The sequence below is a fragment of the Macrobrachium nipponense genome, chromosome 28, assembly GCF_015104395.2.
Source record: "Macrobrachium nipponense isolate FS-2020 chromosome 28, ASM1510439v2, whole genome shotgun sequence".
Lineage (NCBI taxonomy): Eukaryota > Metazoa > Arthropoda > Malacostraca > Decapoda > Palaemonidae > Macrobrachium > Macrobrachium nipponense.
Window position 1 is genome coordinate 39,007,838 of NC_087217.1, and position 17,189 is coordinate 39,025,026.

Sequence of the window (17,189 nt, forward strand, 5' to 3'; positions counted from 1 at the left end):
GTAAAATCCTCTTGTAGTTTAAAATATATATTTCTTGTACAGGATTAAAGCTTTCGACCATCAACTGTGGTCTTGTTCACTAAAATGTGATATGTTGTCACCTCAAGGAACTAACAAGTAAGAGCACAAACATTTGAAAAAGCAACGGTTAGGTAACAAGCTAGTTCATATTATGAATGATCAGGCGGTTGAGCCCTCGTTCTTTCCAGAATTCGTCTTGATCTTCGTGGGGGAATGTTTCTATTGTCAAGTGCTTGTTCTCTGCTGGTTGGGTGGTTTGTTGGAGAAATGACCTGAGTGGAGTAAACAGGAGAGGAAGCAGCATCGTTATTGGCACATATATTTCTAAAGTTTGAAATTTTCCCTTTCCTGCAAAGGTCTCGTTTAATGGTACAAAGGTACAAAGGTTGTTTTTGCATGTAACGACAGGACTTTGAGACGAGTAGTAGAAGGGGCGTTAATATCACAATACAGCTTAATTGCATCAGTTTATTAAAGGATGCATTGATGCAAATCCGTTGGCAATATAAAAATGTAAAGACTAAATCAAAGCAAATTTTATATGATCCAAGCATTATTCACACCATTATGTAATCATATGAAGACAATGGTAATAATAATGCAATCAGAATCAACGTGAACATGTAACGAAAAAGAACTTAGATCTCAATATCTTAGAGGAATAATAAAAATAAAATGTAAAATTACCAGACTTCTCCAAAGCTTAATAGGCTCCATGACTTGATAGCATACATCGTAATAGCATCATAGATCATACAATCTTACAAAAATATAGTAATAAATGCGGTTTGAAATCAATTTTGCATGCATTTTTTTAAAGTGGGCACCAGCACCATAATCGGGATCATATTCAAGCCTCCTCTTTGATACTTTCTTCTCTACTGTGCCTCTACTCACACATACACACACACACACACACACACACACACACACACTACACACACACACACACAATTAAAAATGTATTGGCTTCCAGAACCCTGCCTCAAATCCCACTGGGGGATACAGTGCTCACTCCAGACCCCCTAGCTAATTGCCTTGCACCTTCGGCGCTCAGCATACTTTGTACTCACTCAGTGAACTTCCATTTCACCCACTAATATGGAAATTTTTCAATTGACACCCTGGCACACACACACACACACACCAACGCACACGCACATACGCACATTAAAAACACTAAACTATCATAATAACACAAAATTACGTTCTTGGACTTCATAGTTTTTGTCTCTGACGCTTCTTATAAACAAACAAAACCAATAACATCAAAATAAACCCAGAAATAACTATATACTGACGATGTGACACGCGCAGTGACGAACGCACAAATAAAATTCTCGAAATGACACCGATATATCAATGGTGTTTCTCTTTTCTAGTCCATTATTACGTTTTTGGAATACATAGTGTTCGTCTGTAATACTTCTGATAAACGATCAAAAACAAAAACATCAAAATACCACAGAAATTACGATACACTAACGATATAACACTCACTGATAAATAAAAGCACTCACAAAATCTTTAAAAAATCATTGACAGCAACAATATTGAAAAAATTTCATTCTTTTCATTTTTATTTTTGGCCCCTCCACTTTTAAAAGTGCATGACTGATAACGGTAGTAACATCTTTAAAATATACAGAATATAATAATATAATTACAATAAGTAGATACCCGCTTAATTGTCCGCAGCAGTTCGGAAATTCCACCATACTGAAGACTGCCAAACTAAAAGGTACATGCATAAGCGCCATATTCAATTGTGATATGAAATCTTCAATGAAAAATGCTGTAGAAATGAGTTCTGAGACATCTGAGCCACATGGTATTTTAAAGTATAATCAATTTTCTAAGAACTGTATCCTGTCAATTTCTGATGTTCTAAAACAAACAATACACAGAAGAAGATTGTGAGGCTGCTCTCATTGGGACAGTACCTAATTTCAACCTAAATGTTGGTAACTATGAGTTTGACAGTTTGTTCTCCTATTATGCAATTCAAGCAGCCAACCTTAATACTGTCATGTCGTTGAATATTTAACAATTGTTGTTAATAGTGGCAGTTCGGTAACTTTCCCTTTTTATTTTATCATTCAGTAATCATATGATAGGGAGACCAGTTGGTCTTGAAATTGTAGTGAATTTTAACATGTTTAATATATTTCCGAAACACAAGCGTGCGTATTGTTTATTCTGATATTCGTTTCAGCATAAACGAGGACCACAAACAGCTTCACAGGCTGATAATTATAATAGTAGGAAAGCTGTCAAAAATAGTTATTTCTTCAAAAGAAATTAGAATGATGACTCAAACTTTCTTTATCCAGTTTCTTAGTTTCTTATTGCTGCCTGTCATTAAGAACAGGAGATTTCCAGTAAATTCCTCATCACTTGAAGGTGAGAGTTAAAACCAGTTTCCTTACCTGGAATCTAATCGGTTCGGAAAGGAAATGAAAGATTATCCAGTCCTCAACAAAGCCATTATTTTACCAATGTCTGCGCTGCTAAGTATGCAATATGGTACCTCTCTAACGGTTGACATTAAAACGATTTCACTGTTTTCCTCTTGTTATTTGCTGTCATATATTTCCGTCATCACTACAGTTATTTTGAATGGTTAGAAAACACGACTTTTAGATAACAATCTGATATTGTTTTGACAGTTTTATCAACTTTTCTGTTATATTTTTATAGGTTTTCGATTATTCTGGATGCTCTGTCTCCTCTTTATTCTGAGAGCTCTTTCTGCTCTGTCGTCGATGTTCTGACAGTTCTATTGACCCTGCTGTCTTGATTCTGACATTTTCATCGAAACTCATCGTTATTATGACAGTCCTATCGAATTGTCTGTCTTTTTTTTAATGTAAATAACATTTCATTCCCCTCTATCTAGGAACATTAAATAAAAAGAATAAGTGCCGCGGTTTAAAAACTTAGAATTAGATTTTGTGACAATGTAGTACTTCCACTGAGATGTAATTTAGATCCGTAAGTAGCAACTACTGAGTGTTAATCTTACTACACCAAATTTGCATAAAAAAGATTTATTGCCATAGGATATTAGTTTTATTACGTTCATCACTGGTAAAACATGATGATTAATTGGAGTTTTATACTACTCTCTCTCTCTCTCTCTCTCTCTCTCTCTCTCTCTCTCTCTCTCTCTCTCTCTCAGTAGAGGTACAATTTAAACAATCTCAGTAATGATGAGATTTAACACGGTTGAGATCATTGGTATTTGGAAGAAGTCAGCAATGTTTCAAAATGATTAATGGAATTGAGAAAGGGAGTTTGTGGCCTATTTTTTTTATTCATTTCTTTCTTTTCGTTGACACGTCAGATCTCAACAGAGCTCAATACAAAAACGAGATAGAAACTATAACAGTAATTGCGATGATGAGTAGCCCAATACAACTCACCATGATTGAGTATACCTACTTCTACATTCTCAAAGAGAGAGGATTATATAATACAAACAAGAACAAACTTTTCACCTTAAAGGTCCAATCATTATATATGCGAATATCAGGTAAAGAAACAGATATCAAGAGGAGCAAACTGAGAGAGTATAGAGGTGTTACTGTTCTTTCCTGCCGAGGGAGGCAGGCAACTTGATGCCCTTACCTAGACCAAGAGTTCAATACGCCCTTAAATGCGAACTTAAATTTTCAGTTACTGTATCAATAGTACGCAGACATAACACAGGATGAGCAAAGTAAATAAATAAAACGGTTACAAACAAAATACTGAATTTAATTTCTTAAATTTCTATTCATGGAAATGAAATCAGGTTTAATTTTTATATTCGCCAACTTTATTCTCTTTAAAACCAACTTAGATATTGATAAACCAAACGACTGCTTTCTATTCACTTAACGTGCACATATTAATTTTTAAGGCTATCTTTATGTCAGAGGCATACACGGGCAGCTATCTTGTTTATCTTCTTATTCTTGGACTTTGAAGAGTTATTCAGATATTTCAGAAAACGGAGGAGGATACAAAATATATCAGTAAGAGCGCTTCCTCCTTCACACATCACCCTTCATCATCACCCTCTTTTGAGAAATGGCCATTCGTCGCCGCAAAGACAATCGGAGTTATCATGATAAATATATCGATATTTCATAAATTTCAATTTACCCTTCCTCATTTGGCTCATGAGATCATTTAGTATGTTCCAGGATTCCTATTCTTCCATCTGAGAACCAAGGGATACAAAACTGCAGTTAACATTTTGAATAAACTAAATCAATTTCCCTTCCATTACAGTCTCTGAGTCTTAACTGGGTCTTCTTTTGCATCTTTTGAAGTTACAATTTCAGAGGGAATAGAGGCTGAGTGGCGCAGGGCTCTGCTTACTTTGGTAAGTTCCTTGGTTCGCTCAAGGCCTTACGCCTACCAATACTTCCAGCTGTAAATAGGTACCAAAGTCTGCAGGGTTAAAGAAAACGCATGTATAGCTATCGACCCCCCCCCCCCCCCCCCCCCCCCCCCCCATCAAGGCTTGCTGAAAACAGAGGAAAACAAAAAAACCTATAGTAACAATATATATATATATATTTAATATATATATAGTATATATTATATATATACATGCATACATATATATAAGTATGTATATGTATATATATATGATATATAATAAGTATGTATGTATGTATTTATTTGCATTTGTATGTGCATTTGTATGCACGCGAGAGAGAGATAGAGAGAGAGAGAGATGAAAATGAAAACAGATGCCCAGCTGTTGCGTGCATCCCAGAGTGTAGCCCTGAAGGAGTAGATCTTGAATCGAGCTACCGGATATCATAGAATCACGCCATTTGTTAGCGAGAGCTTTTTTCCCCTGCAGCAGCCTTGAACTCTCGATGTCTAGGGGCAACGAACAAACGACCCATTTATTGTGTTACCCCTTTTCCGCTCACCTTCTCTGATGCCCCTCTAATTCACGCTGTTCTTGGAGCAACAACAATTGTGTTGCCGTAGAAAATACACCAATATTTTTCGACTGTAATTAATTGTTAATCTATGTGTTTGGCGAAAAGAAAATTGTATCCACTCATCCTGCAAAGGCACTGATTGTTAATTTTTATTTTCGAAATAGATTTAAACTCGTATTAGGCCAAAATTCACACAGACAATTGTGTTATTCTCTTTATTGTGTGTGAAGTCCATTAGCTTTACGCGTCTAGAGACATCCTTTCACCCCTTCATATCATAAATTGATATGAGTTTCCGTTCATGCAAATATCATACCGTTCGTCAGGATCTTCGTTATCAGCTTCATCATAAGTAAAACTGTATAGACAAGTTTGACTGCCTTAAAAGTTCCACTACTCTGGGGCTTGGAAGAGAACAATAAATCAAATAAGAATGGGGGAAATTATTATAGATATTACTCCTAATGATTGATTATTATTATCATTATTAATAGTAGTAGTAGCAGTAGTAATTGAAGTAGTAGTAATCATTCTTTTTCCCCATACTGAAAATCATGAAGTGAGGAATATTTTTCAATCCATGAATGCTCTAATATCCTTTCCAGAGAGATACTTTCAGAGGCCAAATAGCAAAATTAATCTCAACCTCCCGCCCCTCTCTCTCTCTCTCGCTCTCTCCCTCTCCTCTCTCTCCCTCCTTGCTCTTACTCCTCCTCCTGCTCCTCCCTGCTGCTCCTCCTCCAGGGCAAGTACACGTAATTTCCTCGTCTCCTACGCATCCTCTGTACTCGCCCTTCCATCCTGTATCCCAGGTCTCCTCCCGCAGGATGTCGCTTACCAAAACGCAAGAAATGATTGCAACTTCGACGATCAGCCTGGAGGGCAGTTGGCCGTGGAGGAAAGGGTCCTCTCGAAAGGATAACAATTATTGATTTCTTAAGGAGAAGAGTAGTATGAACTACAGTACATCATGTCCTGTCGAAATTCCTCAAGATTTGGTCCATAATTGCAGGGTCTAGTTTCGCTTTCAGGTGAGGGCGCTTTCTATATATAAATGTGAATTCAAATTCAACTGCAACAGGAAAAATAAGTAAGAATAAAAGTTTCAGTTTGGTATTCATTTTGTATATTATATTGACAGACGCACCAACAAATGGACATTTCATATGCAAGTTTTGATATCACTAAAATATACATTGATGTGGAAGATTGATATTCTTGTCCTATATTTTCCATTATCCATGTTATTCATTATTCTAATATTGGAATTCAGTCGATAAGAATAAGAAGAATGAAAAATAAGGAAAGAAAATTCGAAATAATCGCAATGGTGCAACACTGAAAAGGATACCGTTTCCATAATTAACTGAAAGCCCTGGAGTGTGATCACCGTTCAGGTGAAATCCATTCATGGACAGCGAAGAAATCGTGCACTTGACTCGGCAAAGCCTTAGTCTGCAATGATAAGATTGCGAGAGTAGAAGAGGCATCGTGACTTGAGTGATGAGATAACCTTTCTCTCAGCATTGAAATTCACAAGCAAAGTCCATTGATCACGTCATACCCAGAGCATATGGCACCCACTCGTAAATCCTGTCTTGCATCTGCATCTATTAAGATATGGACAGCGGCGGCGCTTGCCAGGGCTCTGCTAATGACGTCTGGGGAATTCAAATTTAAATAGGCGGTTTTTCCTGCTCTCTTTCTCTTGCTCTATTTCTATCCCTTTACAGTTACGAATCCTCCTATAAAATATTCTTTATATTTTGATCATGCTTTCTTTGCATTCTCGCGTTGTTTTCTTCGTTTCGAAATTGCATGCTCTATTTCCTAAGATTTTTCGAAATAATTCTCCATAAACAAAGAGATTTCTCGATTTTTTTGCATCTTATTGTAATGTTCTCTTATTCTGTAAAGATTTGATTCTTCTATTGTCATCAATATCTCCTTTTCAGTGTTGTTCCTTATGTATCTCTAAGATAGAATTGGTAGTTGTATTTCATCAATTTTTTTAATAACGTTGCAAATCATGAGCAGCATTTTATCCAGATATCAAAAAGTGTATAAAAACTTGAATGAAACAAAAAATTAACTTCTGGATTCACTACAAAGAAAATAGAAAAGTAGGAGGGAAATCTAACACAAGAGCGGCATAATTCCAACTTACCCGTTATGGTATCCATCACGAAGTCGTCTTAGATATTTTATGAGAAGCCAAATTCTTTGAGATCCAGACAGACGTTGATAAGTGAAATCATAAATTCCTTATATTAATTTCTTCCTCTTTCTTAATCAACATATAAAATATTTGTGTCTGTGAGATATATTCGTTAATTGCCACGTCCAAGCTGCATTACGCCAAGAATTAATAGGCTCGGCTAATGGAAGATAGTCCACATCACAGGAAAAAATTCAGCCCTTTCTCCTCATTAAGTAGGCAACTATGGTTGCATATTAAATACTCCATTGGCACTATATAAACATCTTATTGGGAATAAGCGCTCCATTAACATATCTTCGGAATATGTACTGAGCATACATCACAATAGCATTATTGTAAATAGCATCGAACTCACGGTCAGTACTCAACCATTTACTGAAGGATTGCTTTAAACGCTCATGAGCAAAATGGTGAAAAGAAACCCACTGAAAAGATATTACATTTATTACCACCAAATGAAGCCCTACAAATCCAAGGGAAGTAACTATTCACTTGCTCTGACTCCTCTGAATGACTGCTTGACTACCTGCAAAGTAACCTCATTCAGTCTTTGAAATCCGCTTCTCCTTCTATGCTGCTTCGACTTTTGGAAACCTCTTCTATCATTTATGTTTTTTTTTTTTTTTTTTAACAAAAACTCTGTAAGAAAGTATGAGAAGAAAACTGACAAGCTGGATTTTATCGCATGAATAATGAAACTCATTTTGAGTGAATACCAATAAAAGACGATGCTGATAGGTTAAAAAAACTCAAATACAGCAATCAAAATCCAAAATCATATAGACAATATGCTGTACTGGGTACCAGGACAATACTTATTCAGTATTATTATAAGCTCGAGAGTATCAAGATATATAGTAAACCTCTAATCGCCTTTCTTTTACAAGTGTTTGAAATCTGATATACAGAACGCTTTTGATGTGATATAGACAGGCTATAGAAATTTCTGTGCAGAATAACTATGCCTAATTTCTGCTTCTCGTGAAATTGCTAACGAAAGACATAATTAGCATCTGCAGGCACTGGAAAAAAAAAAAGCTGTACGAAAGGAAGTGAAGTGAACATCTAGGAAGAGGCGCTTCCAGCCTGCCATGAGATGTGCCGTAGCATTCCTTCCCTGTCATTGTTTTGATAATGATCTGGTTCTCTTCGTCCCGGACCGAAGCCTTCCTAACATTATGATGCCCCGCGTTGCTTCACTCCTGCAATGAAGGCAAATCAACTCCATCCACGTGTCTATTATCTCGGAAGCAAGTGCGGCCCCTTTTGATGATCGTTTTAAGCTGATCTTCCAGTGTAATGACGGTCCTTAGGTACGCGTTGCATGCCTTAATTAGCTATTAAGAATATAATTAGCAGAACGAAGCAGAGGCCTTTGATTTATCAAGCCCATCTCGAAGGGAGTTTGCGTCACGCGAATGCTGAGTTAGTGTTCCTCGGAAATGTTCGCTGGTCATTGGTATTCAGGATGCCGCCTTTATTTGTATGTGCATCCATTCACATCGATATCTATCTCAATCTAGATCTAAGTGCGATGTGTTGCTCTAACGCTGAAAATTGATAAGCACATTCCGTCTACTAATGATGATATTGCTTCGAAAGCGCTCGGGTTTCAGTTTCTATTGCTCTTTTAGAAAGTTGACGTCATAAGAAAGATCTTGTCATCTTGCCCTTGCTGAGACAGCAGGAGCTAAAATGTTTCCCGATGCCTGGCGATTGTTTTTTCTCTCCTAACCCATGAAAATCCGTTGGAGACACCAGCGCTCCGAAGTGTGCCGATTTGTTGTCACATGAGCATCCTTGGTGCAATGCTCAAAGTCCATTGACTGACTACGAGTACGTAGATTCCATTTTGACTGAAATCCATCAATGTTTTGAAGCTAATAATTAAGAGAAAAGGAGCCTTTTTAAACTCATTTATTAGCTTTTTATGTTCCAAGCTTACTTGGTTTCTTAACTTTTATTCCAGTTTACTTCTTTTACAATGTATTCTCTTCAACGTAAGTATATGAATAACAAAGGTTCGCTTTTTTTCTGCCTCCCTTGTTTCATCATTTCGTCACATATAGCGCTGAATATGACGCTTAGGGTCTGAGTGCGTTGATTAGGCCCAGAAATCATGTGAAATTTGCCAACTTTTTAGTCTTTCACTCTGCCTCCGCTCTCGCCTCCTTTCTTTAACCTGGCTGTCCAGCCTCTCTAACTAATGCTCCTTAGTGCAGATGGGGTTTTCACCAGTTTCCCTCTTTGGTCCTTGTACTTGATCTGCATTGTTTCGTGGATCTCTCCCTGTCTTGCTGTCCATCCACTCCAACTCCCTTTTCACACTTCGACACTAGACGGCCGAAAGCGCCCAGTGCTCTGCATCACAGCCCAAATTTCACAAAACAAATCAGTTTCAGACTTTAATGTGCTTTAAGCTTTTTAGCCTTTGTATTACTCTGATTAAAAGCTAAATTATTCCTTTTCCTATGTTTTTCTTTGAGGGTTAGTGAAATTTTCTTGATAACATTTGTTACTACACAAATAGAATGGAAAATATTTAAATTTGCTTCTTTGATCGCTATAAACCGAACTTTATTATTACCATTATTATTATTATTGTTATTATTATTATTATTATTATTAGTAGTAGTAGTAGTAGTAGTAGTAGTAGTAGTAGTAGTAGTATTAGTAGTAGTTATAATGAACAAGAAGTCGATACATACATAGTTTGCAAGGAACAGGATATTAACTTTCGAAATTTAGCGACAACTCAAGGGAAATGATAAATGTTTAGGCCCGTATAGTCTATCCAATGTAAAAGTGCACTATATAAAGAGTTTAAGAAAAATGACATACTCTGAATATATAGAGAAAACAGTTATTCCCAGCTAACATCTCCATCTTGACTGTAAAAATGCTCCCCAAAAAATAATGAAGACAATAATGAAAATGACACCGACAAAACCCCTAAACTTCACCATTTTCATGGTAAAGTTCAACAAATAAAGTGAGCCAATAAAAAGAAGGTGGTATCGCTTCTCTCCAGTCTGCTAATCTACGCAACATTGAATATCTGAGCAGACACCAAAATCCTCAGTCAATATCTCTTTCAAGAGGAGGAACTATTTCACAAACATATTGCTAGTTTGAACTTCGTAATGAAAGATTTTATTAATATTATTATCACGCCAAACAGTTTTTATTTTCAAAACCTTTTGTTTTTATGCATATAAATTGCTTCAATAAATGTCGTAATTTTGGATTCGATGATCTTAATAGTTTAACACCCGTTTACAGTACACACAAAATAGATGGGTACCTCAGAATGGTTAACACTAAAGCTCTGATTGATTCTGTAGCCTTCCCGTGGTCAGATCGGCAACGCAACCTCTTTCTGATACTGTGGAAGTGGTTTCAAATCCTGCTATGGACATCAGAGTAGATCATATTATTCTGTGTGGATATCAGGATTTGTAGTGACAAGCGTATCCAAAAAGTTTAAAGAATTCGAAAACTTAAGAAGGAATTGTGGTTATTGTAAATACACAAAGGGAATGCCTTTCACACAAGAAAACGTAGCCTGAAATGTATGTGAGGCTTCTGGTCTGGAACGCCAATGGCAAAATCTTCAAGCCAGACTCTTGGCATTCGAACCATTCTCGCACATGCGCTATCTGTCCTGAGGGCGAGGGCCCACATGAGCTTGTTCGTTGGCGCCTATCTGATTTTCTCTTGTGTCTCATGTTCCACGGTGTCGATGTGACTTTTCCAAGTTCGCCTTTGCTCTATTTTGTTTCATAAGAGACTCCATAGTCAGGAAACTCTTCTCTACCGATTGCAGTGTGGCCAGTTGAGAATCTGCCTTGCGAAGAATTTTTCGTAATATTAAACATCCATCAGTAACTGTTAGAATCAAAAGGTAAATTGCTGACGTCGTAGATTTAACGTTTAATTTTTACACTAATACATGTAAATTTCAGACAGTGAATTTACATTGCACATTAGCACATTATCGGGGGGGGGGGGGGGCGGGGGGGGGGGGGGGGGGGGGGGGGGACGGGACGGAGCGGGGGTTGGGGGGGGGTTTTTTGGGGGGGGCGGGTGATGAAGAATTGCTGCACTGTTTGAATACATTGTGTCAGCCGGCATCGTACGCTAGCGTATGTGGTTCTGCACAATAAAGAAGATCAGATTTAAGAGGGGAGTTGATGTGAGCATACAAGAACTGGCGAAGCAGAGCGCTGCCCATAAGGAGTCATCTTATTGTAACTCTGATCGCCTGCAAGTGTAGTATATTCGTTCTCCGACGGCGACCTGCGCTGGCTGCAATTTCTCGAGTGGGACCAGCGCGGTCAAACGATTTGTCATTGATGATCGAATAGCAGTTTCGTCATTCACATCTGGCTCCTTTACCTAAAAGGAGAAAAGAGAGCTTTGCATGAACAAAATACAGCAAAACAAGTAAATTGCTGTTATTACTTTTATAAAACTATTTTATCCTCATTTCATCGAAAAGCTGCCCTCTCGAGAATGTTCTTGAAATCAGTAATAATCTCAAGATACTAAGATACATATATTCAGACTTCTTTAGACATCAATAAGTGCAAACGATGATGATGACAAGAATTATCATATTGCATTCATGGAAAAATCATCGATGAAGGATTGGAAAGTTTCAGCTTCCATTGTAACTATTTGGAATATCAAATAGTTACTACAAAATCACTTCCATCACAATGATGATAAAGACAATAACATCACCATTTGCATCATAGAAAATCTTTATCCCGTCGGTCAAAAAAACCGACGAGCTTGAAAGGATCATAGCCGACCCTCGTCAATGACGAAAAATACTCTCGAAATAACAAAGATCTTCATTTGCATGTGATATGACGCCTCTCACGCGGGAAAGACGGTCCCCACCTCCTCCTCATGACAGTACTGCCATTCATGTGTGAAATAGGAATCAGGTTGTCAGGTGCCCCTAAGACACAGGGCGAGTCTCCCAAGTAACACTTGACCTCTTATCGGGATTGAATGGCGGCTGTGGCTGCTCAAGAGATAGAAGCAGGACTGACGGTAGCGTCGGACGCTTTCTGCTTTTACACAAAGGAATTGGAAGTAAGTATGGATGTGCATGGGAAAAGGAAAGAAGGAATCTGGTGAATAATTACAGGAAGCTTCAGTATATGTGAGTGTAGTGTACTACATCTGCACTCATGCATACACACACACATATACGTATATGCATATATGAATATATATATATATATATATATATATATTATATATAGATATATATATATATATAGCATATATATATACATATGTGTGTGTGTGTGTCACATGGTGCAGTACCATCGTCTGTTCGTTCGTAGGCATGCGATACAAATCTGCATGCACAGTCTCAGGTCATTTAAAATCCCATTACCATGATCGATAACGAATTTCAGCCGGGTATAGAGGAGAAAAAATCCATCTTCGCCCTCAATAGGTTGCGAATCCTTATCGCAGAGTTCCGGTACACAAGTTTCGTCCAGCCAACCATGAAAGAACAAGTTTCCCCAACCAGTGAACCACGTACACCCTCTATGACCCTTGTTGTTGCGATGCCAGAAAGCATTTTATTCGATCGGTCAGTGCAATCGATTTTATTGTGTTGACCGCCTACAATGGCTGGGCGTCTCACTCCGGACTTTGGCGCGTGCCATATTTATGCTTCGTTTTGGTTCGACTCATGAAGACAGCGTTACATATCTGTTAATCTATCTATATCCCAATCTTAGTTTATATTAAAGAGGAAATACGCAGTAATAATAATAATAATAATAATAATAATAATAATAATAATAATAATAATAATAATAATAATATTTACTTCGTCAGTGACTGAAAAAGTGAATGATTCGCATCGAATTCACTCGTAACAGGCGTTACCAAATAGACGGGCAACAGTGTGGTGTGAATATCCTTTAACATCTTTAGAAATAGATCTGCACACACAAAATGACTCTGCAGATACATTTACAAAAAATCTTACTTATGTGGTTACAATTATGGTCATTTGTAAAAATAAAAAATAAAATAAGAGAAAGAAAAAAAATGCAGGATATTTGTACCATGTGATAGGTTCATTTATGACTTCGATTTTATTATATTAATAATGATAATATGTAATAGTTTTGATTTAAAAGATGACTGGTATGAAACAATAGCCGTCGCGACATAGTGCCAAACAGCATATGCATAGAACCTCGAGCGCATTTCTGACCATAGTGTGTCAGATCTTGAGCGTGAAAGTTACAGCGAGCATATCACAAAGTCCGGACTATTAATCGCCTAAATAGAATTTCTTCACTCAAGTCAGGGGCACATTATAATTACCGTACGCAGTGGACTGTAATATAAAGACGATTAAGACTCTAATTCCCTTGGACACGTCCTGGCGATGACCTTTAGGGGCAAAGGCCTTATGAGCGAATTCCGCTTGAAATAACATACAAAGGACTTTAGCCCGCTTATTATAAGCAGCGCTTAATCACAACGTGAACTAAACCTTTCTTAAAGGTCGGCAGGCCACTTGACTTGTGCCTTTGTTACGCTGGTGTTCGCATCTCCTCTCTCTCTCTCTCTCTCTCTCTCTTGCTCTCGTTCTAACCTCTTCGGTTCTTTCCCACATTACACCCTCCCCTTGTTTCCCTGTCTCTCTACCCATCTGAGACAGGATAAGGGATCACAGTTCATCGTGTCTTAATCCTGTCTTCTACAAAGCGGGAGATCCGAAACTCATATCGGAAGTGTATTGTTTGATTCTAAAAAAAACCACGCGATTTGTGCACAATTTTAATTACCTCCGAAGGAGGCTGTGATTCCAGAGTTTAGACTTCGTGTTTCGTGTCTTTTAATCGATGTCAGTGAGAACACGCTTGGTATTGCAGTACCTTTTATTGGCGAAGTTTGCCATTGACGATCATATCTTCACAAGAAAAGAAACTTAAAAAATAAGAATGTTGTTCATTTCAAAGTTGGGCTCGGCCCTTGTCATTATAGTTTGTCTCCCCCACCTCCCCCCACCCCTTTTTGTTATATGACATCTGGCGAATCGTCATGGCCCAGCTGCATGCCCTTTAATACCTTAATCCCAATCCAGTTTGATTTGTGCGCGGGAGGGTCGAACCTCGGAGAACGCCGAGGGCGAGGAGGTCCCCCGAGGTGAGGCCGTCGGCATCTTTCTTAGGGGCTCTCTGCGCCGGGAGTAGAAGTGGGAGGAGTAAAATCTGTTAGGGCTGTTACTCAGTACTACTGAGTAGTAGACTCAGTCACTCGGGACGAGACGACAAACTTTGGCCCGTTCGAGTCGACTCGACTAGATGACTCGGTTAGTCAGTTGACCGAGCGCCTTCATCGCATCGACTGGTGGTTTCGCTTCGCTCCCAGCTCGTAAGGGCTGACTGACTGAAGTGAAGGAAGAGGCGAACCCCGCTCCTGCGGACAACAGCAGTGTAGCTATCGTCGGCGTGTTTCGCCTTTTGATTTCGCGCATTTCATCCCGTCACGAATGGTTGGATTTTACTGACGCGAAGTGCACCGGGGAATCTCACTGGTTTCGTTGGATTTGTTTTACCTGAAGCACAAAATGGTTTCACGGCCTGTTTCTGAAGCGAAGATGATGATCGTTTGGATAGATAGACACGCGAGAAGAAGCTGATTTTTGGTATCGTCAGTCTCCAGAGACTACCAAAACATTTATGAAATACTCAAACCGCATCGCTTCCCATAACTTTTTCGAATAGGTTGACTGAAAGTGAATTAGAAAAAAAGAAAAAGTGAATGATGATCTAACGAAAATAATTTTGAACACATTTCAAAGCCTTTGCCCAGAACTAGACCTCTGAGGGCCGTGTAAATGAGAAACAAGAAAGTGCAATGATATTTGAGAAGAAATTCGAGATGGTGCCAAAGGTTCTACGAAATCTGACCCTGTGCTGTTGTTTGTGGGCGGTGTGCGCCGGTGCGTCTACGGTAAGCTCAAATTTCATGCACGTGTACCGTAGTATGCTGCAGCATCGCAGTGTAGTGAGAATGCTACTCGTGAATGCATCATAACATTTTACCAGATATTTTAGAGCAGATGCTTATTTAGTACTACCCGGTAAATGCATTATCTAAAGCATTTTAGCTTTAAATCACGGTTGGTAGAATAAAAGTTGTTTTAGTAGTAGTAGAACTATTGTTGTTAATATTCCCACCACAATGGATGTTATGACTACTGAAATAATCATCAATACAATTTAATTTAACGCACGTCAGTATTTAATTATCTAATCAAACCGGGCTCTCCAAACGCTTTGTACATTTTGTAAAGTTTCACGTTCTTAGAATAACTGGCTCTATGAGAGTCATTCCCAGGGGTTTATTTAACCCTTTTGGCTACTTAACGCTACTCTCTCTCTCTCTCCGCCTCTCCTTATCTCTCTCCTCCTTCTCCTCTCTCTCTCTCTCTCTCTCAGAGGCTTGGGACGAGGAGGAGGTTCCGTAGAAAATGAATAGGTACGGCAGTGAGACTACATGCCTTAACGCCAAACATTCTATTTATGATAGTAGCCAGAGGACGCCATAGATTCCAATTAGCACTGTTTCAGATGAAGTTGATTCGGGGTTAAGGCCTCATAAAGAACATAATAAAGTAGCGGAAGAGTTCAGTTACATGGCTTTGAATTGGCCGGTCCGTCTACTTATAAGAGTAGTGAAATTTATTTTTAAAAAACGATTCTTCATTCCTTTATTCTTCTCCCCTTGAAAGAAGTAAGAAGTCCTGGAGAGGAATTGCCTCTTCATTTCCCCACAGAGGAACATTTATTGACCAATGTGGTTGATGGAAATATGATTCATCTCTTATTCAGAACTGGTGAATCGAATCAGTGGCGATAATTGGGACCGCAATATGATGATCACTAAGAAACTGGTGTGTTCAAGAGGTTCGTATGATGAATGTATCATTTAAAAGCGAAACTATTTCCTGAAGCCTCTGGTATAATAGTCAAGCAGCATAGAAAGAAGACAAGCCAGGAGTAAACTACTAAATGCAAGCAAGCGCCTCAGTGGCGTGGTTGGTATGATCTTTGCTGCCACCTCGGTGGTGTCGAGTTCGATTCTCGGGCATTCCATTGAGGGGTCAGCGACGTGCATTTCTAGTGATAGAAGTTCACTCTCGACGTGGTTCGGAAGTCACGTTGCTGAATAACCTCTAGTTCCATGCAACGTAAAAACTCCATACAAACAAACTAAAAGCAAGCGATGATCTCATTCCAGGTAGGCATTCAGAACCGAAAGAAGAAGCCTAATGATGAGGAACAGTTATGCTTGACTTTCAGAGCTTATTATCTACTATTCCCTTCACTCACGGCTGAAAGCTAAGATTGATAACTTTTCTATCACATGAAATCTTCATAAATGTCCTTTTCGTCGTGCAAGTATGATTTGTTTGGTTTCTAGCCAGCAGATATGAAGGTGCAGTTGTATCTGTGTCAGTTTCGTAAATTATACAAAAACACGAAAAGGACTACAAATGATGTGTGCAGCATTATGAAACGGACTCCCAAATAGTCTGTAAAGATGACAACTTAATTTCTTTACGTCACAGCTATAATCATGAATGTTTTCGAATTCGTTTAAGAAGCATGAAGTTCATTGCATTTCAGAGGATCACAACTGGTGGTTGGGGTTTTGGGGAGAGGCCCCAGGATCGGCAGTGACGTGGGGGGTGGGGGGGGGGGGGGGGGGGTGAAGTCCTGGTTGTGTAAGCATATATACTTCTGTCAGGTTGGATTAGATCAGGTTAGGATAGATCATGGAAGGTTGGTAACATTGATACTTGATGAGTATCTCCAAAATGCTATTCGGTTGGGATTGCAATCTTAGTATGATTTAGACTTATTTTCATTTAAAAGAAAGAATTTTGTGATTTTGTGTGAATGCATGTGAATCTGTACTGATTGTGCGAACAGTGATGT

At 38.5% G+C, this 17,189-nt stretch overlaps 1 protein-coding gene across 1 annotated transcript in view; it reads left to right on the forward strand.

Moving 5' to 3' along the window:
- The first annotated feature begins 14,425 nt into the window (after positions 1–14,425).
- Positions 14,426–17,189, forward strand: part of LOC135201677 (calcium-activated chloride channel regulator 1-like) — a 63,670-nt gene continuing 60,906 nt past the window's right edge. Inside the window, exon 1 of the mRNA XM_064230801.1 lies at positions 14,426–15,198. Within this exon, the coding sequence (XP_064086871.1) occupies positions 15,103–15,198 (96 nt within the window). The 5' untranslated portion in view covers positions 14,426–15,102. The remainder of the gene's footprint in view (positions 15,199–17,189) is intronic.